Raw genomic sequence first — 27,785 nt, forward strand, 5'->3', positions numbered from 1 at the left:
GGTGTGTGTGTGTGTGTGTGTGTGTGTGTGTGTGTGTGGTCACCCAGCGCTAGCATTAATACAGAGACTGGAGGAATATGGCTTTACTTGGCACAGTCTGCATGCTGAAGCAAACATTTGTTTTTGTCTTCAAATACATACTTACATGATTGTGACGAGCATAATATTTGGTCCCCGCCCAACTCTCTAAGTGCTTGAACTCCGTGACAGGAGGATGAAGTATGTATAAATGGATGGAACTATCAACAAAACAACAGCGTTTTATTCCCCAATGTCATATTTAATAGAAAAATAATGATGCACCACTTATTGGAGAAAGAAGAATGGGGAACAGAAAGGTTTAGAGAGGGACAACATGCTGAAACCTTGCAACTTCAGTGCCAGAGAAAAAAGGTACTGTGAGTACACTTGTGGTTATTGTCCTCATGTTGCACATAGAACATTCAATTAAGATGTTTACCGCATGTGGGCAAAAATCCATCAATCTTTCAATTTTCTAAAACTTGTTATATCCTTAGAGTCATTTAAAATGAGTTTTTTTCTCCATGCCATGGAGTCTAAATGGGTAAACCTTTGTATTTGTAATTGTACAGCCATGCTAGGACAAACAAATCCCCTTTGCCAATGTTCTCTCTGCACTCTCTGTCACACACACACAACATACATAACCCTTTCTTTGCATGACCTCTAAATGTCCATGTGAGCCACTAAAGAACAGAAAAAAAGCTGCGCTACCTTGGCTTTATAGGTGGACAGGCAGGGAATCGAACCCCAACCCTCTATAAGTGGAAAGAGACAGCGGTGAACCTTATAGTTGAGTGCAGCCCTTTGTTAACAGCGAGGGTTAAGAGAGCTGTTTGTGCTCTACATGGAACTGTTTTCCATCTCCCTCTTTGGTTTACATTATTATTATTATTTTTCTATTAAATATGACATTGGGGAATAAAACGCTGTTTTGTTGATAGTTCCATCCATTTATACATACTTCATCCTCCTGTCACGGAGTTCAAGCACTTAGACTTAGACTTAGAGAGTTGGGCGGGGAACAAATATGATGCTCGTCACAATCATGTTAGTATGTATTTGAAGACAAAAACAAATGTTTTCATCAGCATGCAGACTGTGCCAAGTAAAGCCATATTCCTCCAGTCTCTGTAGTAATGCTAGCGCTGGGTGACCATAAATCCACTGGAATATACCACACACACACACACACATTTTGCAAATTTCAACTGATTGACAGCTTATTTTTGGTCAATTTCTACCTTTATCTTCACCTAAATGCATTTTCTTGAATTCTGGCGATCTCAAAAGTATCATCAAATGATTGGGCATCCCTAATTTAGTTGGATATACCACATCACACACACATTTTGCAAATTTCAACTGATTGACAGCTTATTTTTGGTCAATTTCTACCTTTATCTTCAACTAAATTCATTCTCTTGAATTCTGGCGATCTCAAAAGTATCACCAAATGATTGGGCATCCCTCATTTAGTTGGATATGACACCTTAAATGTTTTTCTACAATGTTTGGTTCCAAAATTAAGCGTGTTTGAACATTTGACCCGAGAGACTGGTGGCCATCTTGGATTTGACCTCTCACGGTCCTCACGGGTCAAATCTGACTTCCCTCCACATCTGAAAATAAACCTTATGGTATGCTCTAACTATGTTAGAAATGTCATGCTTTTCTCATAAAATGCACAATTGTTATAATATGAGAGCTTATCCGCTGTACTAGAAGTGAGTTCATACTAGAAACTCGTTTGAGCCGAGACCGCATTTCTGTAGTATCACTGCGCCATCATTTTTCAACTTTCGGCCAATCACAATCAAGCTGGGACCATACTTCAACATTTGGCCAATCATAAGCAAGCTGTGACCGCATTACTGTAGTATCACTCCGCGTGATAACATGGTCGCTCTATTACACAGTGCCGAAAGCTAGAGTAATTTGAACGATAGCAAATGTATATTAAATAACTATCCGAATACTATACTATAACATTTTAATTGCTTGTATACAATGACTTTGGCATAGGGGTGTCTGACTGGTCTATTGTAGAATTACAATTCAGATGTCATTGATTTGTAGTCACTGGGTAACATGACAGGTAAGCTATTGAAAATAATCAATAAAAAACAGCAGACTATTTATAACAACATTCGTGTGAAAAAGTGTAAAATGTAATAAAAAGAGGTCAGTCCTGCTTTTCAAGTGTTGTAATAATACACCTGCAGGCATATAAGGCACTAGAAAATAAACAATAATGATATGCTATTTGTTAGAAAACAGGCTTTCTGATAAAGATTTGTTTAAATTATTATTATTATCATTTTCTTTTTTTAAATCAGCAGAGATGGAAATGCAGCTCCCACCTCACGAGGGAGACGAGCTCTCCGTGGTGGACATGCACACAGGTGGAGAGCCTCTACGGATCATCCACAGCGGCTACCCAGAGGTCAAAGGTGACAGCGTGCTGTCCAAACGCCGTTACGTGCGGGAACATCTGGATCACCTCAGGAGGGTGCTGATGTTCGAGCCCCGGGGACACTACGACATGTACGGGGCCCTGGTGGTGGACAGCGAGCTGCCTGAGGCGGACCTGGGGGTCCTGTTCATGCACAACGAGGGGTACAGCACCATGTGTGGGCACGCCGTCATCGCACTGGGCCGCTTCGCCGTGGACTACAAACTGGTGAAGGAGCCCCAGTCCCCGGAGACCCAGGTGAACATCCACTGTCCCTGTGGGCTGGTGAAGGCGTTCGTGGAGTACTCTGAGGGGAAAACTGGGGGAGTGAGGTTTCTCAGTGTGCCTGCGTTCACATTCGCTACAGGTACAATAAAGGAAGATGTGTCCAGTGTTTTGATTTTCTGCAGGATTCACTGACTTGCTTCTCTACAGATGTTACAGTGTCTGTGGAGAAGTTTGGAGATGTGACGGTCGACATCAGCTACGGAGGAGCCTTCTACGCCTTTGTGGACGCAAAGAGGTTTGGGCTGGATGTGACCACGTCCAGGACTCGAGACCTGGTAGACGCAGCCACAGCGGTGACCAACGCTGTCAAATCTCAGGTTGGAAGTTTGTATTGTGCAGCTGATGGGAAATCGTGTGTTTGATTACATTACATTACATGTCACTTGTTAGACGCTTTTATCCAAAGCGACTTACATACTCAATAGTGTGGGCAATCCCCACAGGAGCAATTTGGGGTGAAGTGTCTTGCCCAGGGACACAACGACATGCTGACTGCAGTGGGGTTTTGGGGTGTCTCCTTCTCCCCCTCCCTAACAAGTAGAGTCAATTGTCCCGGGGCATAGCCTATATTTATCTTGATTCATGCCTTACTGGAGTGGTTTATACCATTTCGTATATGGAGTTTTGTGCAGACAAAAACATTGTTAAGCTTTTCTATGGGAGACAGTTTTTGTTTGATCAAAAAGGCCAAAATGTAGCCTGCAACAGAAAAGGTACGGCTTGTTTTAAGCTTAGGGAATGGCTCAAAGTGCAGAGTACTAAAGCAGTTTCTTTAAATAACTTGCAGCCCCTACAGGTCAGTTAAGACTGTATGAAACAATCAATGAATATGTTTTCAATGTGGATACATGCAAAAACTCAGTTTACACCAAGAAGGTCAATGCAAAATCCAAGTGGTGCAGCAGTTACAGTAGTGTCCACTTTTTGCCCGTCATCAAATTTGCATTTGGCTTAGTCATTACTAATCTTAAATGTATAATACATGGCCAGGGCTCTTTTATGTCAAAAACATTAACAATGCCCCCAGGCCAAAAGCTGTACAAGTAGAGAATGGTAAAGAGCAGTCAGCTGACATTTTTCCTACTGTCCCTTGTTGATTTTACATTCAATAAAATGTTTGTGTTTTTCTCTGCTAGGTGAAGTTGCACCACCCAACCAGTGATGATCTGGCCTTCCTCTATGGCACCATCCTCACTGATGGCAAAGATGATTATTCCTCTGACCCCACTGCCAATATGTGTGTGTTTGCTGAAGCTCAGGTACTCTACACACACCTCGTCAGTTGTTACTTTAAGGAAAGCTCTCTGAAACCGGTTTGAACCTGTTTTCAGGTGGACCGGAGCCCCACTGGTTCAGGTGTTACGGCCAGAGTGGCTCTGCAGTATCACAGAGGTCTCATCCAGCTGAACCAGACCAGGACGTTTCAGAGTGGAGCCACAGGGTCCCAGTTCACAGGGAGAGCCGTCGAGGTACCAGAGTTTCACCAGTCACTGCCTTAAAATAAAATCTAACATCAAACTTTAAATAGTTGGGAGCATTGACACTAAATTAGAAAGTATAGGCTTTGTTTTCCGTTGTAGAAATGTATTTTTCATGTCGGTCTTTATGGCCTTTTAACTGGATAAACATGACTAGAAGATCATCCAAGAAGTCACACTGGTTATAAGATAAGTTCTGGCTAACGAGACATTTCTTGTTATTGAGGTTGAGGGTGCTCATTTCTAAAATACAACTTACAAACTTCTGTTCACGTCGGCATGTTTGGGATTCTTCTCTGTGTTTCTCTCCAGGAGACTAAGTGTGGAGACTTCAAGGCTGTCGTGGTGGAAGTTTCCGGCAGAGCCTTTTACACCGGAGTTTCACGCTTCGTGCAGGAGCCGGAGGACAAGTTGACACATGGTTTCCTGCTGAAATGAGACTCAATTAAAGGGTGTTATTAAAGAGACTTTTACATGTTAACATTTATGTTTTGTCTTGTTTTCAACATAGTTTGTCAACAAGTCAATCCTGTACTCGGACTCGTGATACCTTACATTTCCTGAGCCAGTATTGTTGTTGTTGCAATTACTTACCACTTGGTGGAGCCCTGACACTGGTCGCTATCACGACTAACAATGGACATCAGAGTCTCTGTTGTTAAATACTTAAGAAACAAAAACTATTTCTACCATTATATTTTCATGTCCGCTTTCAGGGTTCGTGGTGATAACAAATGACGTTTTAAACCAAGGTTAATATGCCATGAGAATTCACTCTATTGAATGTGCTTATTAGATAAATACGAAAACTCATACATGTTTTTCTCCCATTTATTATCATCACGTCATTTTACAATGAAAGGAAATATTTAAATTATAAAATGGAGGTGTTTGACACTGGTTAGATTCACACAGCCAAGGGAACAAATTCAAATCAAAGGTTTTACGTCCACATGTGATGCTTTCTACAAGAATGAAAACATCACATGTGCATCACACAGAGATTAAAGTCAGAGTTTCCCTTTGCACTTTTTTTTGTTGCAGTGTAAATCCAGCCAGTGTACAGAAAACATATCATCTATGCAATAAAACATAAAGGAGGGCACTCCCTTCAGAGGGGAAAGACAATAGTATTGCATCCACTTGTTATTTTTAAATGGCATTGAGCATAGTAATTATGAATGTATATGTGCATGTGTAACAAAGCACGCAACCTTATATATAGATATATGTAATCTATGACATGAGTGTCCACACATGTTGAGAAATTGCAGATTAGGCCCAGGCCTTAGAGAGTACCCACTCAACAATTCAAACAACAGTTAAGGCCAGCTCTTAACAGGAAAAAAATAAAACATACAGTGATGGGATATATAAATGCTGCACGTCAATAATGATGAGTAGAAAATAAACTTCTGAGCTGCATCACTCGCAGTCAGAACCACGTCTGTGTCACAACGCAGCGCTCTGTCCTGTGATGGTCCTGACTGCAGGAGGGCAGCATGTTCAGACTCAGTCTTTCTCCAGAAAACGCTCTTGGACGACTCCCGGCGTGAGCGCAGGTCCTCTCAATCTATGAAACCGCTCCGTATAAAATGGCCCCTTGTGTCTTTAATGGAATCATCTTCCTGAAGGAGAAGCTAGCTGCACATTTCACTCTGTGCATAGATTCTGACGTACAAAAACAGCACAGATAGGTTCCTAACAAACAAGCATGAGCATCTTTTACACCTCGGAGGGAAACTTTCTCCATCAGCCTGCTCATGCAAGACAATCGTCTAAAAACATTTCATGAGACCACACCGATCCTCCAGGGGGGGGAATTATCTGATTTGGTCGTTTTTTTTTAACAACTTTTGGCTTCTGCTCCGTTTAACATCAAACTCCTCGGAGGATGAAAGGTCTGAATGCGTTGTGCCTCGTGTGGCTCTGCAGCGGTGATGCAAGGCTGGGTGGGAGGAGGGTGCGGAGGAATGTGCATGTCAGTTTGACCCAGAGGGAAACTAATGTCGGGCGAGCGAAACAAACGCCCCGCTCAGAAGTTGAGCTTTGTGACCGGTCGCTCTCTGCTCGCGTCCGTGTTCTGGCTGTTGATGCGCTTGCGGTTACGCTTCATCTTGGAGAGGTCCTTGTCGAAGACCTCGCCCGATCGCAGCGCCGACACCAAGTCGTCAAACTCGCCGCCGTCGTCCTCCCCGTTGGCCTTTGCTTTCCGGGCCTTTCGCTCCTTCTCCCTCTGCTCTTTCAGCTGGTGACACAGAGGTTAAAAGTCATTCACCAAAGAAGCTACTTAAAGCTAAACCACTCCTTGAAAGCAACACTTGATACTGTCAAGGCTGAACTGAATTCAACTATCAATTTGTAAAAAGGAAGAATTTTTGTTGTGTCCTTCTTTCAAAAGTGTTGTTGTAACTCTGATTTCATTTCGGAGTTTCCGGAATATTGCAGATTATACTCCATAATGAATACACTATGGGTGTTGTATAACTGTGTCTCTGTTTGTCGTATGGAAACAGGAAATCAATCACACACCTGAGCTTCCATTTTGGCTCTGCGCTCCTCCTCCTCTTTGCGTTTCCGCATGTTCTCGTTCTCCTGCTGCGCCTCAGCGAACGACTGCAGGAACTGGTCAAAGATGCCGAAGAACTCATCTGGCTGCATCTTGCTGGCGTCCTCCCCGAAGTGCTTTACTGCCCTCAGGAACTGTGGGACCAAAGGGAAGGGGGCACATGGGATTAGATTTACAGCGGGACCCAGCGGCACTGTGTTTTACTCTCCGTCTTCCACTGTTTTACAGGAGAGTCGTTACGTCCCCCCTCTTTGAAATAAGAGCAGGGTACCCAGTGGTCGGGCTTTGAAGCCGGTGTTAACCCAGATCTGACCGACTACTGATTACAGCTGGAGCCAGAGGCTGGAGCCAGAGCACAAATTAAGGCAACGTGTCTGTGGAGGGTTTTCCACAGTGAGTTAAAAAGGACAACATCCAGATGTGAGATCACGCTGAGAACATGCACCTTCTGAGATGTGTGGAGATTTGTACATGACACGCATGCTTTCAACAAATCAGACACATGAAGGGGAGCAAGGATGCATTTCGATTCTCAGATTAATTGTAATCAGTCAAATTATTAGTTTCTTACTGCTGCAACTAATGATCATTTTAAATATCAATAATTAGCAGGTTACTTTGTAGACTAATCGGTTGATCTATAAAATGACAAAAGATAGTGAAAAAAGCCATCCGAAGTGCTCAAATTCCAAGTTGACATAAAAAATCTAAATATATTCAAGTTTATTATAATACAAAACAGAGGAGGGCAGGAAATCTCCATATTTTAGATGCTGGAAATTCAATGTTCTGCCATTTTTGCATTAAAAATAACTTTAAAATAGAAGCGAAAATCTAAATAATGGGTATATTCTTTATGTCGATCAACTAATAGATAACTTGACTTATCGTTGTGGCTATAAAGTTCATTAGTGCATTCAGATTTGATATTTCTTTTTACTTCCTCAATGAAACATGATCTCTGTGAGGAAAATGTCACTTTTCCTCTTTACATCTTGGTATTTATGCCCTGCGACACACAATCCAGATGCACGGAGCTGTTTTAAGGGTCAGCATGTTCTCTGGCTCCCAATAATGAGCACCGAGGATTACTGTAAACACGTTCAAATATTTCACTGTGGGACACCGTAAATGATTCACAGAAACTAATGGCTGCCATGTGACCAGCCGAGCACAATGAGCACACACCATGGGGTAAAAAAAACACCAGATTGAGATAAAAAGCCTGCAGCAATAAATATGGGCAGACACATAAATGCAGGGTGTCAAACGCTCCTCAGAAAGGTGAATACTCTCAGGTTTCTGGCAGTAAAAAATGGCGGCAAAATCCAGGTTTGTTTTCTCTTTTACTTCACATTAGCAATGAGGAAATGGGACTCTAATGTACTCAAAAGCCACCCACATTCAAATGTATGAGTATGTTGCATTTACAGAAAATGTTCCCAATATAAAAAAAGGTCAAACAATGTGGTGTAAAATAATATCCTCTGCTCCTGGTTCTGTCTCTTGACCTGCACACATGGCAGCGAGCAGACTGACCAATAAAGCATCAGAGGTGCTGCGACAGGAAGCTGAGACACTCTCTCCTGCTGTTAGCCTTCCTACAGAGGTGACAGATGAGGTCAATGTGCAGAGAGAGGAAATGGGATGCGAGCTTTCATCGTCTGCACACGCTCAGTTTTTATCACCAGGACGTACCAGTTCCTTGGCCTCGATGAGAGAGTCCTCCACGTCGGAGAAGCTGAAGCTGGCCACGGTGATGAACTGACTCACCACCGACACAAACTTGTCGCCGTGCTGCTGCGGTCGATTCTTCTGGAATTCTAGCTCCTACGAGAGAAAGTTATCCAGGCCAGGAAAAGTAGGTTAGAGAGAAAGCACAGAAAGACCAGCTCGGAGCATTGTGTAACAGCATGACCAATCCATAACATGTATTATGTAATCGATCTGTTGTGACTCACGCTCTCCACATTTTTCAAGCCGCTGCGCAGGTTGCCGATATCTTTTTCCATCTCAGTCATGCTGCAAAAACACAAAAACAAACAATGGTTCAGTTTAAGGTTATGCAACAAAACACCAAGACATCTGCTTAGGGATGACTCAAACAGGTTGATCGGGTATGAGTGAAAATGTTTATTTACATTATATACTGGAATAAGAATTTCTGATTAAGGTTTGACTAATTTGTAGCTCCATTTAAAAAGGTTAAAATAGAGGATTTTTAGAAAATGTACGATTTATTATTTAATTTACAAATAATGACTAATTTATATCTATGTATTTATTTAGTTTTGTAAGTAAGGAAAGCAATGTTTAGCTCAATCCTGATGTTGCATTACCTGTAGGAGCCAAAATGCTACTTAGCCTGAGTTTATTATTTGTATTATTATTATTTTTATGTCACTTTTATTTGGATTTGTTGAGCACTTCCGGCAATCGTCACATGGGCGTGGTTCGTGTATTTAGGTCACCTGTTACATATCGGGTGCGGATGACAGAGGGTGAGCTTGCGCTGACATTTTTTCTGTTGACCGTTTTGGTCCTTCTAAGTTATTGTGCGTTTGATTTTGTTTATTAAATATCATCAACCGTTTCTTAAACTTCAGTATGGACTTTCTCATTGAAAACGTGTCACGGCATAAAGCCAAGCTTAGCCTCTTGGCCACTCACATTTAAAATGGGAATTGAGCCGCCACATTACCCATAAAACTAAGATCCCAGTCACTTTTAGGGATACAGCTCATTCATTTAACACTGGTATACACAATGGAGCGCCCCTTATAAATATAAAATGTAGAGAAAACAGCAGGTTCTCCCGCAGCTCCACCTACTTGACTTTGGCTGCCTCTGAGAGACTCTTCAGGTCCTCCTGGAACATCAGGACTTTGGGGTATTTCTTCTCCAGGATGGTGATCAGGTAGTGCAGGAGAGTGATGTTCCTGCAAACAGAAACAGACACACTGAGGCAAACCGACTCTCAAGGCTGTAAACTTGTCAAATGTGCAATATATATGGCTTTTGTTATTTACGTTCAGATATAAATAACCATATGGACGTTTGTCTATATCACATTCCCTCTTCCAGATGTGACTTTCATGCATTTTACGCCCCTTCTCTCCTTACAATTGATAGTTGTTCTTACTTGTCGATACTGGATTTGGTATCAGCGATCTTGTTGAGTGAAGACACCTTGAAGCCGTAAGCGTTGCCCCTCTGCCCTTTGTTCATGTAGTTCCCGAAGGCCAGCACCACCTCCAGCAGCTGCTTCAGGTTCTTGCTGTGCAGAATCTCCTTAGACGCACTGCTCAGAGCTGGGACAGAGAAGCAACAAGTAAACAAATGTTAGAGGGTAATTCAAGGTGCTGACGGATTTATTTTAGGTAGCTAGGCCAATATAAAAAGCTGAAAATACAAAGCATTAGAGTTGAAGAGTCCATCAGGAAAGACTACATGCTTCAGAACATCCCACATAACACAGATGGCTTTCCATGGTTCAAATAAACAGAATACAAATATCATTTTCAGTTATTTATACAAAACTAAACATGTTTAAGGTAATGTCAGTTGTGTATAAAACTACAAAACGTTCCCTACCTTCAACTTTGGGTTTGATCTCAGCTATCCTCTCTGCAAACTTCTTTTTGAAGTACAGAGACTGCAGCCGCTGCTGGTAGTGGTTTATTCTGGAGGATGGAAAATGTGTGTAAGAGGAGAACAGAAATAGACAAAAGTAATAGATTATAAACAAGGAAACCCAACGGTTTAGACAAAAGCCACAAACATGGACATTGTGCTTGAGAAAAATAGAAGTTCAAGCTTACTAAATGGCACATATAAAGTTGTGGTAATGACGCTTATCTTTGGCAGCGTTTCACATTTCAGCGTATAAACCATAGACTGTGCGGCTAATGAATACCAGTGACATCTGTCCTCCAGTCCTACTGCTCTCAGTCAGCTCCAAATGGCAAAATACTGGCAAACTACAGCTAATTATCAAGTTAACAAAACTTTCTGTTGTTTCTATACTGAAGGGTTACTGTTACAGTTACTTTCCAATCTTTGCTTAGCAGGCCATTTATGCAGTCAGTGGTTGAGTTGCAACATGTTGCCTTTGTTCCTTCCATCTTACAGGTCTTATCACATTACAGTTATTACATTACGGAGCAATGTATTCACCAACACAATTAAGAGTGATTCACACATTCAGCTATTGTTCCTGGGGTAAGTGGAAACCCATGTGTCATTTCCCTGCCCTGACTCAGAGCAAACAATGGTTGTTTTCAGCAGGTCTCCAGAGTGCTGCACTGATCTAAAGCTGAATGTGTTTTATACAGAATTTAAAAAAGGTAACACATGAGAAAAAACCCGTACCTGCTCATCTCGTAGAAGAAGCGGTCGGGTTTTGCCATTCGGTCCAGCTCATGTTTGTGCTCCTCCAGGAGATCCACGTCGCTTTTTTCTGGGACAAACTTCAGCAGCTGATGACGCAGAAAAACACCAGTTCATATTTCAAACATGCCTGTGTACTGTTCTGTCTGTGAAAGCAAGTTGTTATATATTTTTGCAAGCTCTTAATTAGGTTTTCAGTGTGTTGTTATTGGGTAAAACCTTTATTGTATAATCTTTATTTGTTTTATATATAATAGTTAGCTCCTTGTACTAGACTCCTGGGTTAAAAGCAGAGAACACATTTCACTGTGTGTGCTGTGTGCTCTGCATGTGTGACCATTAAAGAGGGTTTCATCCCTCCCTATTCTATTCTAAGCCTTGTTATCTTATCCTTTTTATTATTTGTACCCCCTTATCTATCATACATGTGTTCATCATGCTTTGATTTTGAAGCACATGGAGTCTACGCCTGCCATAGTAAATTGCTAGAATTAAACTTGACTGGCATCTCATCTTTCTCCAAAACAAAATCAAGAAAATCTCATGCTGATGTTTGTTACCTTGCACTATTGTATAAAAGGCTCTAAAAACATGAAAGTGTCATGAATTCCCTATGCTGCTATTCTTGGGAAGCAGCCAATCACTAAGTGAAGGCAGATTTGATCCTCCGTCAGTACCTGCTCCAGCATGTCTTTGGGAAGGTCCTCCTGTTCGTCCATGGTGAGGATGGCTCTCTTCATCTCCTCGTTTGAAAGCTTCAGCCTGCAGCACAACACAAATATAAGCATTACTTTATCTTGGACTACTACTAGTTTGGTTGGTTTGAAGCTTTGTTTGCATATATGGGATTTTGTGTGTGTTTTCATGCTATTATTTATATTTTAAAGTGTTTATTTTGAGCATCTCTTATTGATATTTTTGAGAATCAGAAATCAGTATTCATTTTTAGACAATGGGGAATATAAGTGTTTTTGATACAATCTTACCTCGAGAGCAGGATGTTACAGTTTTGAGCTCGACGGCCATCAATGACTGACAGCTCCTTGACTTTTTTAGAGCTCAGCGTGTCGTCTTCCGCCTCTTTCTGCGAGCAAAAGTAATGAAGCGGTTAGAGCGCAACACCAGGCTGTTTTAACTAGCACCGATTCATTTCAGTCACCCACAGGCACACTAAGACTAAGACGACAAACACCCTTAAATCCCAAGCAAGAACTACCAAGACATTGAAAACAGACATTCATGAGTACATGCAAACATCCCACACAAATCACACACCGTACAATCTATTGGACACACATTCACTTAAAACAGTACAATAGTACATGACATATATGACACATACATAAAGTCTAAGGAGTGACACACAAATCCAGAGTGTATATCTACTGTACTGTAAGAGGACTCACCTGTTTGCTGTTATTGATCAAAAAGAAGTCCTAAAATGCAGGCAGGAAGCAGGGAAGATGTAAGCACTCATTAGAATAAGTAAAGCAGTTACGTGATTGCAGCCCATCAAAACAAACAGCAGATGAATCACAGATCATTCGGCACTTAGACGACGGAGTAATGAAGTGAGCAGCAGTGAGACGTGAGTGGGTGTTCGGGTGATCAATACGTGCTAATAGTTCACATGCTGTGCACATTAATAAATCATACTTCTGTTTGAACTAATCAGGTCAACATGGAGGATGTAAATGTAGTAAATGTTGTCTTTGTGTTTGTGAAAAGAGACAATTCCAATTATTATGTTTTGACATCTTATTATAGGTGTTTGTTCATGCTTCTGTACATTTTAAAAGACATGCTCATTCACTGTTTGCAACTAATAAAGACACTATTTATTGTGAATGTCTAGAACTAAAATCATTGCAAACATTTAAAAAAAGAAGAGACAATTCTGAGCAGCTCACTCATGCATTTTCAATCACATATGGCAAAAGGATCAAAACCACAAACAAAAATAGCATTCCATTCAAATGTAAAAAGCGTTTAAGATTCAAGCATGAACATTTTGCATCTATAAACCCACAAATATATCTGGCAATTTCCCCCCTCTACTCTTATGACTAAGCTGGCTTTAGTTTGTTTACTTGACCTCTCCCCTCTTCCCTTCCCCAGCTTTGATTCAGAATTTAAAAGTTGCAAAACAGGGGGAATTTGCAGAAAATCTCAAGCCAATTCTAAATCCAACAATACGAGCAGAGGAGCCCTGAGCCACTGAACCAGCCCCCCCCGCCCTCTGATACAAGACGTGTGTTGCTGTGGAGAGGAAGTGCTTGGCCCTCAGTACCTGCTGCCTCTGATAGGCGGAGAAGGTCTTCTCAATGTCGTCCAGATCCAGGATTTTAAAGACCTTGGCGTCGTCCACGTCCATCCACACAGTGCCCTCCAGCTTATTCTGAGCAGAGGACAACAACACATTAATATCTGGTGTTGTAAACAAACATTATGTCATTAAATATTACACATCCAGCTCCTACCTCAGCTAACTTGGACCAGTTGAAGGACTTGAGCGCATTGGCTGGCTGGGGGATGTTCTTCTGCTTCAGGGAGAGTCCCAGGGGGGCTCCCGGCGGGGGTGGGATGCCTCCCATGGGCATGCGTCCAGGAGGAGGCGGGGGTCCACCCGGAGGAGGGGGTGGGGGAGGCGGAGGAGGCATCATGCCCCCGGGGGGAGGCGGGGGAGGTGGGCACAGCCCTGCAAAAGCTGATAGGGGCGGAGGAGGCATGGGACCACCGGGGGGGCCGGGGGGGAGCGGAGGACCTCCAGGAACAACCGCTGCCTGTCTCTGCAGGGAGGGAGTTACACAATGTGAACATGTTGCTAATATTACAGGAGAAAATGTGTCATACATTTAAATCATTTAAACATGTTAAAGAATGTCAATGTCGAAATATAAAACTTAGGACATTACAATAAAAGGGGAAAAGTGCTACTATTTCAGACAACAGCAACGTAAAGGAACAAATCAATATCCAAAATGAAAGAAATAATACATGGATTTTCTAATTTAGGATTTCTGCTATGCTGCTATGGACAGCTGTTTGCAATACTGTATATATTTGTACTGTTGTAATAAATAAAAAATCATCCCGATCAAAACCAGTGACCGTTATATTTGTATATTTTCTGTTCCTTCTTTTTATTTATACCTCGTCATGTGTGTATATGTGTCTATGTCTAAGTTAGTATGTGTGTATATATTTTTTGTATTCTTTGGGATGGTGAGAATCAGAATTTCCATCAGCCTGTCTGTACCACACACACAAAGGATTAACAAAAAAGTTGACTTTGACTCTGATCTGGGTCGTTGTCTATTATGTGAACTCGGTGATGGTTGTTTTGGTTTTATTTACGGGTTTTACTATCATGTGTATATAATAAAGTGGCCCGGTGAATACAAAGGGGAACGTACGAGGCTGAGTTCGTGCAGGCGGGCGGTGAGTTCGGACACGTGCTGTTTGACGTTCTTGTGCTCCGAGCTCTCCTTCTCCAGCTTCTCTTTCATCTTGTTCAGCGTCTGCATCATGTCCTCCTTCTCCTGAGTCTTTGCATCACATTCTCGCTCCTTCTTATCAAACTTCTGCTGCAGCTCGTGGTGCTCTGTGGGGAAAAGTCACAGTTATGTTCGCCATAAAGAGTTGACTAAAACCATGATTTTATTTGACATGTTAATCTATTTCAGGTAGATATATTTAAGTGCTCCAAACCTTTTCTCATTTTCTCTGCCTGCTCTTTCCACTGTTTGACCTCATTCTCATTAACCAGCCTGCAGAGAGGGTGACACACATATTCAGTGAACAGCTCCAGTCATTGTTCCTCTGAACTTTGAAAGTTATTTTTAAGCCAGCACCGTTGAGCATTGTGTCTTTTCATTTCTTGTTAAACCAATTTGTTCTACATTCTTTTATCTGGCAGCCGAGCACTCGTTGGGCTGTTTCAGAGGAACAGAGCACTCACATCCGGACTACGTTCTTCACGTTGAAGTTCTCCAGTGGTGCGACGTCGGGGTCGTGGCCTTTGTCGTTCTGCAGGACCATCTGCTGGACGATGCGGTCCAACAGAAGCCAGTACTGCACCGTGTTACCGCTTCTCTTGTCTGAGGAGAGACGAATGAACAGTCACATTAAAGAGCAGAGGGATCGTATCTCTATTATATCTCAGAAAGTACAGAAACATGTGGATCCACAGCAATGGTTTGAATATGAATGACTTTTTATTGTTGTCCAAAATGAGTATTCTAGCTGCTCATGAGCAGATAAAGAGACCTACACATTACAGTGTTACTGATTGGTTAGTCTGCATCCATAATAGGGGACAACATGTTTACTTTAGTGATGTTATTTAGCTTGAAAAAACACACTAAGCTACATAAGTGATAAAAAAACATCCTGATATGGCTCTTTACATCAAGGATGACATGAATCACATCATGCTCAGTCATTTCCTCTTTCTAATGAAGTGCCATCACAAGCTAGCACTTTATTAACTCATAATGGCCACACATGGATTTGAGGCTTAAGTGGTTATTATGCTCTTAATGCCTCAAGGAAGTGACGGGGGGGTGGTCTCATTAAAAAGCCACTTATAGGAGGAGGTAAGTGTTGAAGAAAAAGACTCCTTTGTCCTTTGGTGACCTTTTGTTTTCAAGACAAATGACATGAAAACTAGCTCATTGTAATCTGCCTTGATGCATTTTCTTTTGCATAAAAAAAGGTATTAAACTAAATTGAATTAAAAATATGAACAGTCTTCAGCTGTGAGAAAATAGAGCCTTCACTTCGGGAATGTCCTTATCCAATTACTGGAGTGACTAATCTGGAAAAAGTCAACAACTCCTTATCTTTCTGACCTGAAACCAGGAGGACTAATACTACCATCGTGCCTGGAGCCTCATTATATTTCAGTATAGTTTAAACACAAATTGCTTTTACAGCAGAGAGTATTTTGAAGTGTCACTATGAGTCTAAACATTTCAATTTCATAATCTAGTCATGATTAGAAAACTCTTACGTGGCATGAGGAGACAGTGGTGCAGGACAGACATAAAGTGCGGGTGTGCGTCTGTGTGGTTCATCTTCTTGCGGATGAGATCAAAAACTTGGGTGGCACTTTTGGTATCTATATGTACCTGGAGGAGAAGAAAGGAAACAATAAGTCCCATAAATGCTTCTGCTGAATATTTCACAGACAGGAATAATACGCAGGAATCAGGTCAGGAGATGTTTCCTTACCGACTCATAACGTTTGGACAGAGCCAGCTCATCCTCGTTCCGCAGCATCTCAAAGTAGTCTAAATGCCTGAGGGAGGAGAGGGATGGATTAGAGAGGCAAGTGTGATGCATTTATATACCCACAGATTTACTTACTTAAGATCTCTCTGGAAACTTTACTTGTCTTGTAGGTAGGAATCGGCTGTTTTATGTATGATTAAATAAACGTATGGATATGTACATTTAGAAAAAACTGTTTTCTTAAGGCAACTCTCACCAATTTGCCTTTGGGAGTTTGGGGAGGTTAAACAATATGTGCGGTTAGGTATCAAACGCAAAATAATTTGAGTAAATTAAATTAAATGTTTTAATTAAAATCTGACTCATTAGAGAAGATGACTTATATTTTTTAAGTTATATGGGAGGCCTTTTGATTATATTTGCTAACATTTCTTTAACTTTATGACAAATTAAGACATGTCTGAAGCATTGCAAGATGCCGGGGATAGGAATCATGTTTGAGGTGAAAGGGTGGAAGACATATTTGTTATCCACATACTCTATCTATTTATGTAGTCAAGTATTTAAATATTTTAACTTTGGTTTGATTATTGATCTATTAGAGTAATTTTTTCATTTTATGTTCTTCAAGTTGGTAATGTAAAAAATAAATGGTGACTTGCAAATGAATCCCTTATTTTTTGATGATTGTATGTTGTTATATTCTGACCAATAAACAGTGATTTGCGTCAGTCAAGGTGGAGACACAACCTTTTTTCTGTATATCTCACCTGTCTAGCGTGGAGTTTTCATGTGAGCGTAGCTTATCGATCACAGGTTGGATCCCCAACATGAGAAACTCATATCGTAGGTGGATACGGAATTCCAAACTTGTCTGTATGTGATGAAAAATATATGAATTAGCAGAAAGTATAGCATGGGTGGGAAGAGAATCATAAAAGCTGTCTAATGTGTATAATTCACCTCTCCAGCACCCTGACTCAGCACAGCGTTGATAAAGGACATGATGGCTGTTTTCAGGTTGACCTCATCTCTGTATCGCCCCGTACTCCGGTCCAGATCGTTTATTAGAGTCTGCAGGATGACAGGTCATTACAGGAGTTAAATATCTTCACACAACGTTGCTTTTAAACTACTTTCTAACCATAACTCAGCACCTGGCTTGTTCCCACCCACCTGAAACCGCGTCCTCTCGCAGGTGAAGCGTTGGTAGTGCAGCATGGCCTCCAGGATCTTCTTGTGTCCACCGGGCACCAGGCACACGGCGCCCATTATCTCCAACACGGCCACCTTGGTCTTGATGTTCTCCGTGGCCAGGCTCTGAGCGATGATGTTGATGCTCTCGGTGTGAGAGAGGACGTGGGCTCTGCCCTGCGAGTTGTTCATCAGCGCTTTGATGCAGCCAATCAGAGACGTGTGGATCTGCGATTCGGTGGTCTCGTAGTCCATGCTCTTCAGGAAGTTTAGGATACATGTCAGACCGTCCAGGTCAATGAAACGCGTCACGAACCTGAGAGGAGAGGAGAGAGATCGTATCAGTTTGGAAAACTAGTTTGATTAGAAATATAATTATACTGTCGTCTCATAAAACAAATAGCTAAATATATGTCTTTATTTGTGTACACTCTATTTTTCCTTCTGCTATTCCCGAATCAGTAAAAGTCATGAATAACTCATAACATTTGCTTTGTAAAGGTTCTCGGAATGGAAATGCTTTAATGCACATTCCCGTCAATACAAAAATCTTTAACTAAAACGGCAGTGACCTTTATGAACCTTAAAGGGGACCTATCATGCAAAATGCACTTTTGTACGTCTTTTATACATGAATATGTGTCCCCGGTGTTCCAGGGAACTCACCAAGTGTCAGAAAACACAACCCTCTCTATTTTCCTGCATACCCAAATCTCTAAAAAAGGGTCTGCAACGGATCTGATAAAAACTGATCCAGATTTGAACACTGTCCTGACGTCAGGACAGTGGCGCTACGGCTATTGGGCCAACTCCACCAATCAGGAGGAGACAGCCACGGCCATTGCCGTTCGAAAGCGCTGGAGACGCTGTAGTACATATGCCAGGCCTGTAGATGGTGCTGTTCTCACAGAATCAGCCCTTGCAAAAACAGCTAAAAAATGTCAAATTGAGCGAAATGAGGCATGGCTAAAATGCACGATCTGTTTGGTATTTTGAAAAAAAAAAAAAGTATAAATATGCCTTATATAGGTATGGTCCTACACTATATTATTCAAATATAGCATGATAGGTCCACTTTAAAGAACTCATTTACATAGTGCTGGGAGGAACTATCAGGAGTCAAAGACAGGGTGAGAGGAGGTCAAATGAGAAGAGATGTGCAGACGGATGAGGTTTTGTGTAAAGGACACGAAGGAGATAAAGTATTTGTCCACCTCATAGGTTGTGTCCTCAGAGCCGTCTTCAAGCTCTCGATGGTTTTGTTCCTCTCCTCCTCGTCTTCTTTCTCCAGAGCAAGGAGCGTCGTTCTCTGTCGGAAAAAGATGAAACATCATTAAGAGTATAGCCTGAACATGTACAGCCAACATAATAAAAGAGAGGAAATATGTGAACTGAAAAGTAATGTTATTCGTTGTAGTTAATGTTATTACTTACAGCTGCCATTGAGTTAAGCTGATCAATGTAGTATTCTGGCCAACTAGTTGCACTTTTGTTTTCTTCTTGTTCCTGAAAGAAAAGAGAACAACAGGCATAAACGATGCAGTGATCTTTGAAGGCATTGTTCTTCAGGAATGATAATTGAAACAACAAGATAAGTACATTTGAAAGAAAATGTGTTTGACATGAATATTAAGTGTTTGGAAGTTAAAAACATTACATAAAATGGTTGTTTTGACATTTAATAAAGTCACATGAGTGGACAAGATGTTATTTGGATCACATGTTTGAATACATCAAAGTTGAACTGCAAACCAGATGGAGAACTTTAGTTGCATGCATTTTCCACCCATTGACTTTGAGAGACATGAAACATACAAACACACGGGGAACAGAAGGTCCGGGGAATAAATAGCCAGAAGCCAAAAGATGGAGCAGGAACTCAAAGTAGGGCGGCACAGATATCCTATTTTATTAAGGAGCGCTTCACAGAGTTTCAGCAGGAGGCGAGGAGCGCAGAAAAGAGAGCACAGCTGCTTGAGAAAATCTTGAGATTAGCAAATGAAAGTTTAAACTGCGGATTAAGGACATGGCAGAGATTAATCCCCTGACAGGCACGTTTGTATATCAAGTGGAGAGAAAAAACGCCATTTCTGACATGATTTAGTTTTCTACCTCAATGGAAAAACAGAGGAGTAAAAGGGCTTGACCGCGAACTTGGCTTGCACATAAAAGGGCCCCAGCTTTCATTTGAACTTTAGCTCCATTAAGCACAAGTGAGCTGTGACCATCGGAAACTAATTGGGCGTCAGTTAATAAAGCGGCCTGCAGAGTTTGGCTCTGATAGAAGCTGTGGGCCTTGGCTGGTCTGAGAGCAGATCTGTAAGGTCTGTTTCTCTCATGGCTGCTGCCAGCCTTACCAACAGGGTGCTGGAAGAAGTTCAGTCCATTAGAGGAGCAGCTGAGAGGTGAAAACCACTTCCTTTTGCATCTTAAAAAGTCCATCTTTCACCTCGGAAGTCAGCCCTCTTCAAACGCTGACGGTTTATTTAGGGTCATGATGAGAGAGAAAAGCTGGGAGTGTATTTTTCTCGGGGTTTATTTTTTCCACATTCGAGAAAGTGAAGATCAAAGGCACATCAGGGAGACAAATTATTTGGAGGTTGCTTGAAAGAGACGTTACAGCTCTGTCCTCTCACAAATGAAAGGGGTTTATTATTCGGGTGAAATTTGAAGCCTAACTGCAAAAATCTCTGCTAACAACCGGATCAGTAAATCTGCCTGTTGGAGGAGGAGGAAGCTCAGCAGCGTGATTTCATCGGCTCAGGTGCCCGGCCAAAGCAAACAGCTGAAGCTTTGCTGCTCTGACTGACTTATCTCCCCAGGCCCGACTTCTGAAGCCAACCAACCCCTGGCAAAAAAAAGCCTGCTCATCGCCCAGAGCGCCCTGTTTATGACCCCACCTCCCTCCTCATCATCCCTGCTACTAGACACACAAAAGCTGCACCTGTGGCAGCGGAGCCTTCCTGTTTGCATTGGACAACCGGCCGCTTCCTTTGCCTCTTTTTTTACACACACACACACACACACACACACACACACACACACACACACACACACACACACACACACACACACACACACACACACACACACACACACACACACACACACACACACACACACACACACACACACACACACACACACACACACACACACACACACACACACACACACACACACACACACACACACACACACACACACACACACACACACACACACACACACACACACACACACACACACACACACACACACACACACACACACACACACACACACACACACACACACACACACATCTGGGTTGGGGCCAGTCAGCAATATTGATGCCTTTCTGTCACTGCTTCCTCCCCCCGTCTGCGGGTCGATACTGCACATTAAGATTTGTTTCCACCTTCACACTAACACTGACACAACCTTGCCTGATCTCTGAAAAGCTGAACATTCAGGGGTTCATTTTCAAAATGCTTTACGAGGCTACCTTGGCTACGAGACGACTCGTAATGAGGCCACTAATTGGGACACGGTAGAGAAATGGGAGCACACACCGTGCTGTTTCCATTTTCACCACCTTCTCTGGTCTTGTTGCTGCTGGCTACTGGACGCAGTGTGCTGGCTACTGGACGCAGTGTGCTGGCTACTGGACGCAGTATGCAGCCAAAGTCATAAGTGCATGTGCATCAATACTTAAACAAAGTGAGTTTTCAGCAAAGGGAATAATTCATTGCGGCTGGTGATGAAACATTTTCAATTTTGTAATAAAATGGGGTTAAAATCCACAATATCAGCACATACTTATGGATCTATAAAGAAAAGTTTCGCTATTTGAGAAATAAGCTTTCTTCCTGAGAAGTACAAGAATTAATCTATAACACCCACATGGCTGTATGGTAAATATAAGGAAGCAACTTAGCATAAAGATTAGCAGAGGCAAAAGCTAGCATGGCTCCATCCAAAGATTGACCTATCAACAGTTCTTAAACTCACCTAATCTTTTACCAAAATGTTAAACTATTCCTTTAATAATACATAGATTTTTCAGGATGGCCAAACATTCTTTGGAGCTATTATGTGAAATCAAAAGCGCAGTAAAAGACTCACTTTGCTTAATTCAAACAACACAAAAATGGATAAACGCTGCTCATAAACATGCTCTAACCAGTGCAACCGTTTGCATGTATGATGGATTTCTGCAGCTGTGTTTCCTGAGTATCCCAACACTCCTCACCTCCAGTTGCTAACCGGACGTAGGTAAAGTTTACCCTGCCTGCATATGAGTCAGGACAGGATATCCCACACACTCATACCTACGGCCTTCAGAACCACTGCTGTTAAAATGTGAGGGCAGTGGAGGCTACAAAGCTAAAGCTGATCCAAACTAGACCAGGCATCTGCGTTTCCCTGCATGTACGAGAGGAATGAATTTATAGGGGAAAGGAGGGACAGCTGACAGACCTTACATCATGCAGGAGAGTCATAATGAAATTTGACTCAGAGTGGTACAGAATGTTTTGGCTACACCAATGCTTTGATGGGTGTATTATCTACAAGGAGAGGCCGCAGGATTCAAACTCTTTAATCTAGGGAGGACAATAGAACAATGAGAGAAAACATACTCTGAAAAGACTCTTATTTCGTATTCAGTCTTATATTTCACCACTCATAATTCATGACACAGCCTTCTTTGGATCATCTAATGGAACAGGCTGGATTTAAGGTTTGTGTCACTGTCACTCCCTCTACATATCACTATTTTTATATCCACCTTGTGTAACATCCACTTAGGTGAGTTATTCATGGGGGAGCTTTGAAGAAGCAGTCCAGACTTATTTTGTAGGAAAGGGTAGAGATAAGTAACAAACTGGGGAATACAGTCTTTAGGAAGTGCTCTTGGTACTAGAGTGGACATGTGTAAGTTATCCTCTGCATATCATATGTTTAATAATAGGATATTTTCCATTACAGTACACCATAGGAGGTTTAGTTCTACAGTGTGCTGCTACATTTATGTGAAAACAACACATCTCTTAAAAAGATTCAAGGTAAAACAGGTTAGAAATGGGTTTATAAATGGTCAATTGGTGTTTTTTACAGATGGAAATTACACAAAACCAGATTCCAAACACTTTCCTGCCTGTTGTGAGAAGAGCAATACAGAGGTACATGGTTTTGTGGTCTGTGTTTTTAGAAAACTCACAGCATCAGGTATCAACAAATCAATGAGGGAGGCGATTACACAAACTTGGCAGGATATCAGCGGATATTATTCAGCTGCTCTGCAGCGAGCTTGTGGAGGCTGTTGTGGAGTTTGGCATAATGCAGTGGGTCTCTTACCTTCTTTTTGCTGCAGTAGATTTGCCATTTCTTCTCTGCAGGCAGAGCGAACATGGCTTCCCTGTGTTTCTCTGAAAGGTCGAGCTCGTCCTATAAAATGGAGGAAAAAAGAAAACTAATGTTAAGAAATGTGGGTGAGAAGGGTTCAGAGGAAAAGGAAACAATTCACATATTATGTCTTCAAAATCATTTGTTGATAAATGTAGGGCTGCAACTACAGATTTATTTTATTGTTGATTTACTTGTCGATTATTTTCTGGATATATTGATGAGTCGTTTGGTGTATAAAAAGTCAGAAATGTTCTCCAATGTCTTGTTTTGTCTACGTCTCAAAGCCATAAAAAGATTAATACACCAGGATATATTGTCTCCTATTTATTTGGAGATTATTAAGAATTATAAAAACCTATCAATCAATTGTGAAAATGGTTGCCGATTAATTGAATAGTTGAGGTCTAATTCTTTTTACATCTCTTCATGCTTGTGTGGATAAGATAATATTCAATGTATACAAAATGAAAATCATCCACAGCTCACAGAGTACAGACAAGCTATCAAATCATCATGCTGTAACAAAATATCCACATAAATCAATTCTGTTTTTCCCCAAATACAAAAACATGTGCCCGGAAGAGTTTCTCCGTACGGTTGAAATAAGTTTGAGCTAAATCTCTTTATGATCAGGTCTATATCACCGGGTGTTCTCATAGTCATCTTCAATATGACAAAGTCAAATCAGATGTCTTGCAGGCTTTAAACGTGTGATTAATGGGAAAAGAGATAAGGCGTGGCCTGTCTGCTCAACATGTGGTAACAAACATCTGGAGACAACATGCGTCACATTGCATAACCGACGATTCACGGAGGCACACAAAGGGTGCTGCTGGGAAGGATAAATACCAGAGAAAACATATTAACAAGGTATAATTCAAGAATAAAACAGAACCTTAAAATGGTGGTTGGATATCAGCATTTGAAGCATTCTACATCCCAGCATGAGGACACGGTCATTATAGATTTGTGCTGAAAGTTTAACTCCGGTGGCGTTTCATGTGTTAATCCACATTAGCCGAATCCTAAAGCAATTATGGTTTAATGAGCTTCATGTGGAAAATCACAAGAAGGGTTTTAAGGAAATACATCAGGGACAATACAATAGGAAGTGTGTGAACACAGGTTTATTCTCAATGGGGATTCAGTTAATGTGGCAAAATGTTTCAGCCCGACTACTCTTCTAGATGTTCTTTGCTCAAGCCATTAAGCCCTGGGAATCAATATGTGCAATGATCAAATGTCCTAAAATGGTTGTGTAGACTCCTATTGATCTCTGACAGGGAAATGGAAACTAATTCATGTTTGTATTGCTTATTGTATTGCTGCAACAGATTTGTTGTTTATAATGAAGGAAGGGAAATGCAGCTTCACCTGGACAGGCAGGTTTTCCTGGAAAACTTTCCTCAATGAATCTCAAGTTCAAAGGTCAAGGTTAATTGATCGTGGCCCCAACTTATTCCACAAAGTCTTTTTCCAGCAAGCCAATCCTGATTATACACGCACATGGTGGCTCATACTGGTACGAAGAGAAAGCATGTGGCTGTTTTTGGGTAAACTGAGCAACTGAAAGCCTCCTTGTAGTCACACTCAACTCACTCAATTATGTCTTCATAAAGGGTGGGAGACAAAACAAGCAATTAGTAGATGGAGGAGGTCGAGACACTAAAAGTTCCTGAATGAGGTCCATTGATGTGCAAAAATGTCATGCTTAGATTACTGTGGCAACCACGGAAGGGGGGAAAATGGGGCAGGAGCGAGAGGAGAGCACGACAAATTAGAAGTGACAATAAGACAAAAGAAAGAATAGTTGCTCGGCCCCGGTGCTCACAAGATAGTGTAAACTGGGAGGAAGTCAGTTTGGGAATGTCTTAAATGAGCAAGTAAACAATGTGGTAAGATTATATTTAGAAGACATCTTCATACGTTTTTGAAGTATCATGCAAGATGTTTAACATGAATGTTTAAACACAAATATTTAGTTCACGTGTTTGATTGCTTGTCTCCAATTAAATCGAAATATAAACCTTGTTAAACTAACTGTAAATATTTCTAGGGCACTTTAGTTTTTTGTAAACATTACACAAATATTTGATGGGTTCTATTTTCAGCTGCAGATTAATAAACATTTGGTGATCGTGTGAGTATTCACAGCAGCAAAGTGATATATAAAAGAATAGAAAAAAAAGTCTTACCACCAACTCGGAGAACATGCCGTCCAGCTCGTCGTATCCGGGCATTGGCAGTGAGGGCTCCATGGCCTGCAGGGCGAAGTCCTCCCTCAGCCTGTAGGTGATCTCCGGGTGATCGCTGCTGTTAAAACAGCAGAAGATGAAGGAGAGGCCACCGCGGCTGCCGCCGCCACGTTTCCGAGGAGCCATGGCTGTCCGATGCGTCCGTCTGGTCAGGTAGGGAGGGGGGAGGCTCCTTCAGGGCCTCTTTACAACCTCCTCCACCTCAGAGTTTGGCCTCCGTCAGAGAGTACTGTGGACAAGGAGAGGGGACATGGTGAGTTTTTCAACACAACCAAATCTTACTTAAACATTTGAGTTAAGTCTTCTCAAAGAGGTTTCTGCTTTTTATACTGGCCTTAAGCACATTTTCCTAGAGATAGAACATAACATCAGTGTTTTCCCCTATATACAAATAGCGGCGGCGCAAATGTATTCAGCTATACAATACTGAATACATTTGAAGCCATTTTGACGTATATTACCTATGTCAATACGTTTCTGTTTTTGTAGTGTATTTGTCTTTTGTAGAGATTTTTCATTTATTCTTTATATATAAAATCTCACCTAAAATCTCGCCTAGGGCAGCAAATTGGCTAGAACCGGCCCTGGTACTAGGCCTCAAGAGCCTTTCTTGTGCTGGCAGACACATTGAAACAAATTGGCGGGGCGCACTTCGCACGTGCACACACTAAAAAATTCCACGCGCTCCGCGCTCACATTATGCTGGGCCCACGTGCCTTAGCACTGCTGCTATGACTCCATCCTAGGGGAAACACTGAACATGGTACCCAAATACTAAGACATGCCCAACAAATGTCACTGAATACAAAGAGATGAATACTTCCGTCTTTCACATTATATGAAAATCCCTACAGCAACAACCAGGACAAACCGGCTCGGACATGTTGAAGAACTGTTACGTATTAGCAGCTAGAGGACATAAAATCTATGAAGGCAACAATTTCCCACTGTTATGACTCAACCTACTGCCCCGGGTTATGGTTAATGATGTAAGGCACTGTATCAGTTAGGCCAAACACCAAAAGTTTTCATGATATTGTTGATACAATGGGTCCCGTGAGAGTGTGATGTTTGAAATGGAGACCATAATTTGCCAGGATTAGTGTATTCAGAACTTTTCGTCTGCCCTTCCTTCCTATTCAGCATCGGCTTTCCTCTAAAGAGGAGTGATTAGAGGGGGGTGTTTACAATGACCGGGGTGAGAGGTGTGAGGGGCCTTTTGTGGTTTGGAGGACTGGCTTGGTCATCATGGGTAAAGAGCAGAAACAGGCCTTCTTTGTTAAACCCTCATAAGTGTAAGTCAGACTGCATGTTGTTCCCATGACAGGTGAGATTTACAGCATGTGGAGTTCATGTCAAACTCTAACATACACTGCCTCCATCATCCCGATAACCATCAGCGGCAGACTTTCCCTCCCTGGCTCTCCGACTGCAGACATGATTACACACAGCTCTCCAGCTGCAGTATTTCCACCAGTATTGTCAGAGATGTGTGCAATTCTGTTGCTACCATCTATCCTGCCTCTATATCACAGATACAAATACACAGAGGTCAGCTGTCATAAATGAACAGCATTGATGAGGAGGGTTGAGCGCATCACATTGAGCCAAGGGAAGAACTAATGTGGGGAAAAAACTTCTAAAGAATATTTGAGGGCTGGTTTAAGTCAAGCTAGCAGCAGAAATCTAGGCATAGCAATGTTATCTTAAGAACCACATGGATTACATTCTGTGCAGACATTCATGTTCTTGTGAGGATGAATCATGATGATTGATCAATGTTTTACTCATTTATAGCAACCATCAGATAGGAATTTCCATTTCTGTAATACTTTGGTTTATAGCCAAAATTATGAAATCCCTTTAAGGTTGTGTTTAGTGCTAATAAGCTAACTGTTAGTGTGTTAACATCAAACTAAGATGGTGGACATTGTAAACATTCAACAAGCTAAACATCTTCACGTTAGCATATGCTAGCTTTAGCTAACAGCGTGTACATCCTCACAGAGCAGAAAGTATGGCTGTAGATTGTTAGTCTTGTTTAATGTAACAACCCTTAAGTCTTCTCTATTCTGAGCCAGGGTCAGATAAAGCATCTTGGTTACAGCTATTCAAACATTCAAAGAGATGTTACCTTGTTGCTAAAGCTAAAAAACTACAGTTTGAGGAAAGACAGACCGAGATTCCGACCAGTGAAAACATAAACACGTTTGATTTGTAACTACTAATTCACACAAACATAGTAAGAGCGGAGACAGCTGCAGTGCGTGCTCTCAAACCTGCTGGCTCCACGCCAAGCAGGAGTAATGGAGTAAAGAGCAAAAGACCTCTCGGCTGCATGGCAAATAAAGACCTGTTGCTCAGTTATCCACAAGGACACGCCGGCCACATGTCACCAAAGCTGCTCGACAGTTTCCCTCCTGATGTGCTGAGCAATTTGATGCCATGTATCATAACCAAGGAGACGCTGCGCTGACTTGCAGGAATTTCTGGACATCTTTTCTTGTTGA

General features: G+C 41.7%; 2 protein-coding genes across 6 annotated transcripts in view; one reads left to right on the forward strand and one right to left on the reverse strand.

Moving 5' to 3' along the window:
* The window catches only part of LOC117493077 (trans-L-3-hydroxyproline dehydratase), a 47,902-nt gene extending 43,198 nt beyond the window's left edge, over window positions 1-4,704 (forward strand). Inside the window, exons 1-6 of one of the 3 annotated variants that reach the window (XM_034143468.1) lie at window positions 2,079-2,119; window positions 2,361-2,843; window positions 2,912-3,081; window positions 3,901-4,023; window positions 4,096-4,233; window positions 4,555-4,704. In XM_034143468.1, coding sequence (XP_033999359.1) covers window positions 2,113-2,119; window positions 2,361-2,843; window positions 2,912-3,081; window positions 3,901-4,023; window positions 4,096-4,233; window positions 4,555-4,680 — 1,047 coding nt within the window. In that variant the 5' untranslated portion in view covers window positions 2,079-2,112 and the 3' untranslated portion in view covers window positions 4,681-4,704. Of the gene's footprint in view, window positions 1-2,078; window positions 2,120-2,360; window positions 2,844-2,911; window positions 3,082-3,900; window positions 4,024-4,095; window positions 4,234-4,554 lie in introns of those variants that run through there. The other 2 variants (XM_034143470.1, XM_034143469.1) reach the window with 2 other exon arrangements.
* A 355-nt stretch (window positions 4,705-5,059) lies between these two features.
* Window positions 5,060-27,785, reverse strand: part of LOC117492555 (disheveled-associated activator of morphogenesis 1-like) — a 45,525-nt gene continuing 22,799 nt past the window's right edge. For 2 of the 3 annotated variants that reach the window (XM_034142859.1, XM_034142860.1), the window contains exons 2-26: window positions 25,216-25,504; window positions 22,970-23,059; window positions 19,064-19,135; window positions 18,844-18,938; window positions 17,612-17,945; window positions 17,399-17,509; window positions 17,206-17,309; window positions 16,436-16,502; window positions 16,215-16,332; window positions 15,162-15,300; window positions 14,912-14,970; window positions 14,617-14,804; window positions 13,681-13,989; window positions 13,491-13,598; window positions 12,607-12,636; window positions 12,187-12,284; window positions 11,878-11,962; window positions 11,183-11,289; window positions 10,406-10,494; window positions 9,954-10,122; window positions 9,643-9,750; window positions 8,773-8,833; window positions 8,510-8,641; window positions 6,775-6,945; window positions 5,060-6,490 (exon numbers count right to left, since the gene is read on the reverse strand). In XM_034142859.1, coding sequence (XP_033998750.1) covers window positions 6,278-6,490; window positions 6,775-6,945; window positions 8,510-8,641; window positions 8,773-8,833; window positions 9,643-9,750; window positions 9,954-10,122; window positions 10,406-10,494; window positions 11,183-11,289; window positions 11,878-11,962; window positions 12,187-12,284; window positions 12,607-12,636; window positions 13,491-13,598; window positions 13,681-13,989; window positions 14,617-14,804; window positions 14,912-14,970; window positions 15,162-15,300; window positions 16,215-16,332; window positions 16,436-16,502; window positions 17,206-17,309; window positions 17,399-17,509; window positions 17,612-17,945; window positions 18,844-18,938; window positions 19,064-19,135; window positions 22,970-23,059; window positions 25,216-25,401 — 3,243 coding nt within the window. In that variant the 5' untranslated portion in view covers window positions 25,402-25,504 and the 3' untranslated portion in view covers window positions 5,060-6,277. The remainder of the gene's footprint in view (window positions 6,491-6,774; window positions 6,946-8,509; window positions 8,642-8,772; window positions 8,834-9,642; window positions 9,751-9,953; window positions 10,123-10,405; window positions 10,495-11,182; window positions 11,290-11,877; window positions 11,963-12,186; window positions 12,285-12,606; window positions 12,637-13,490; window positions 13,599-13,680; window positions 13,990-14,616; window positions 14,805-14,911; window positions 14,971-15,161; window positions 15,301-16,214; window positions 16,333-16,435; window positions 16,503-17,205; window positions 17,310-17,398; window positions 17,510-17,611; window positions 17,946-18,843; window positions 18,939-19,063; window positions 19,136-22,969; window positions 23,060-25,215; window positions 25,505-27,785) is intronic. The other variant, XM_034142861.1, reaches the window with a different exon arrangement.

The sequence above is a fragment of the Trematomus bernacchii genome, unplaced genomic scaffold (assembly GCF_902827165.1).
Source record: "Trematomus bernacchii unplaced genomic scaffold, fTreBer1.1, whole genome shotgun sequence".
Lineage (NCBI taxonomy): Eukaryota > Metazoa > Chordata > Actinopteri > Perciformes > Nototheniidae > Trematomus > Trematomus bernacchii.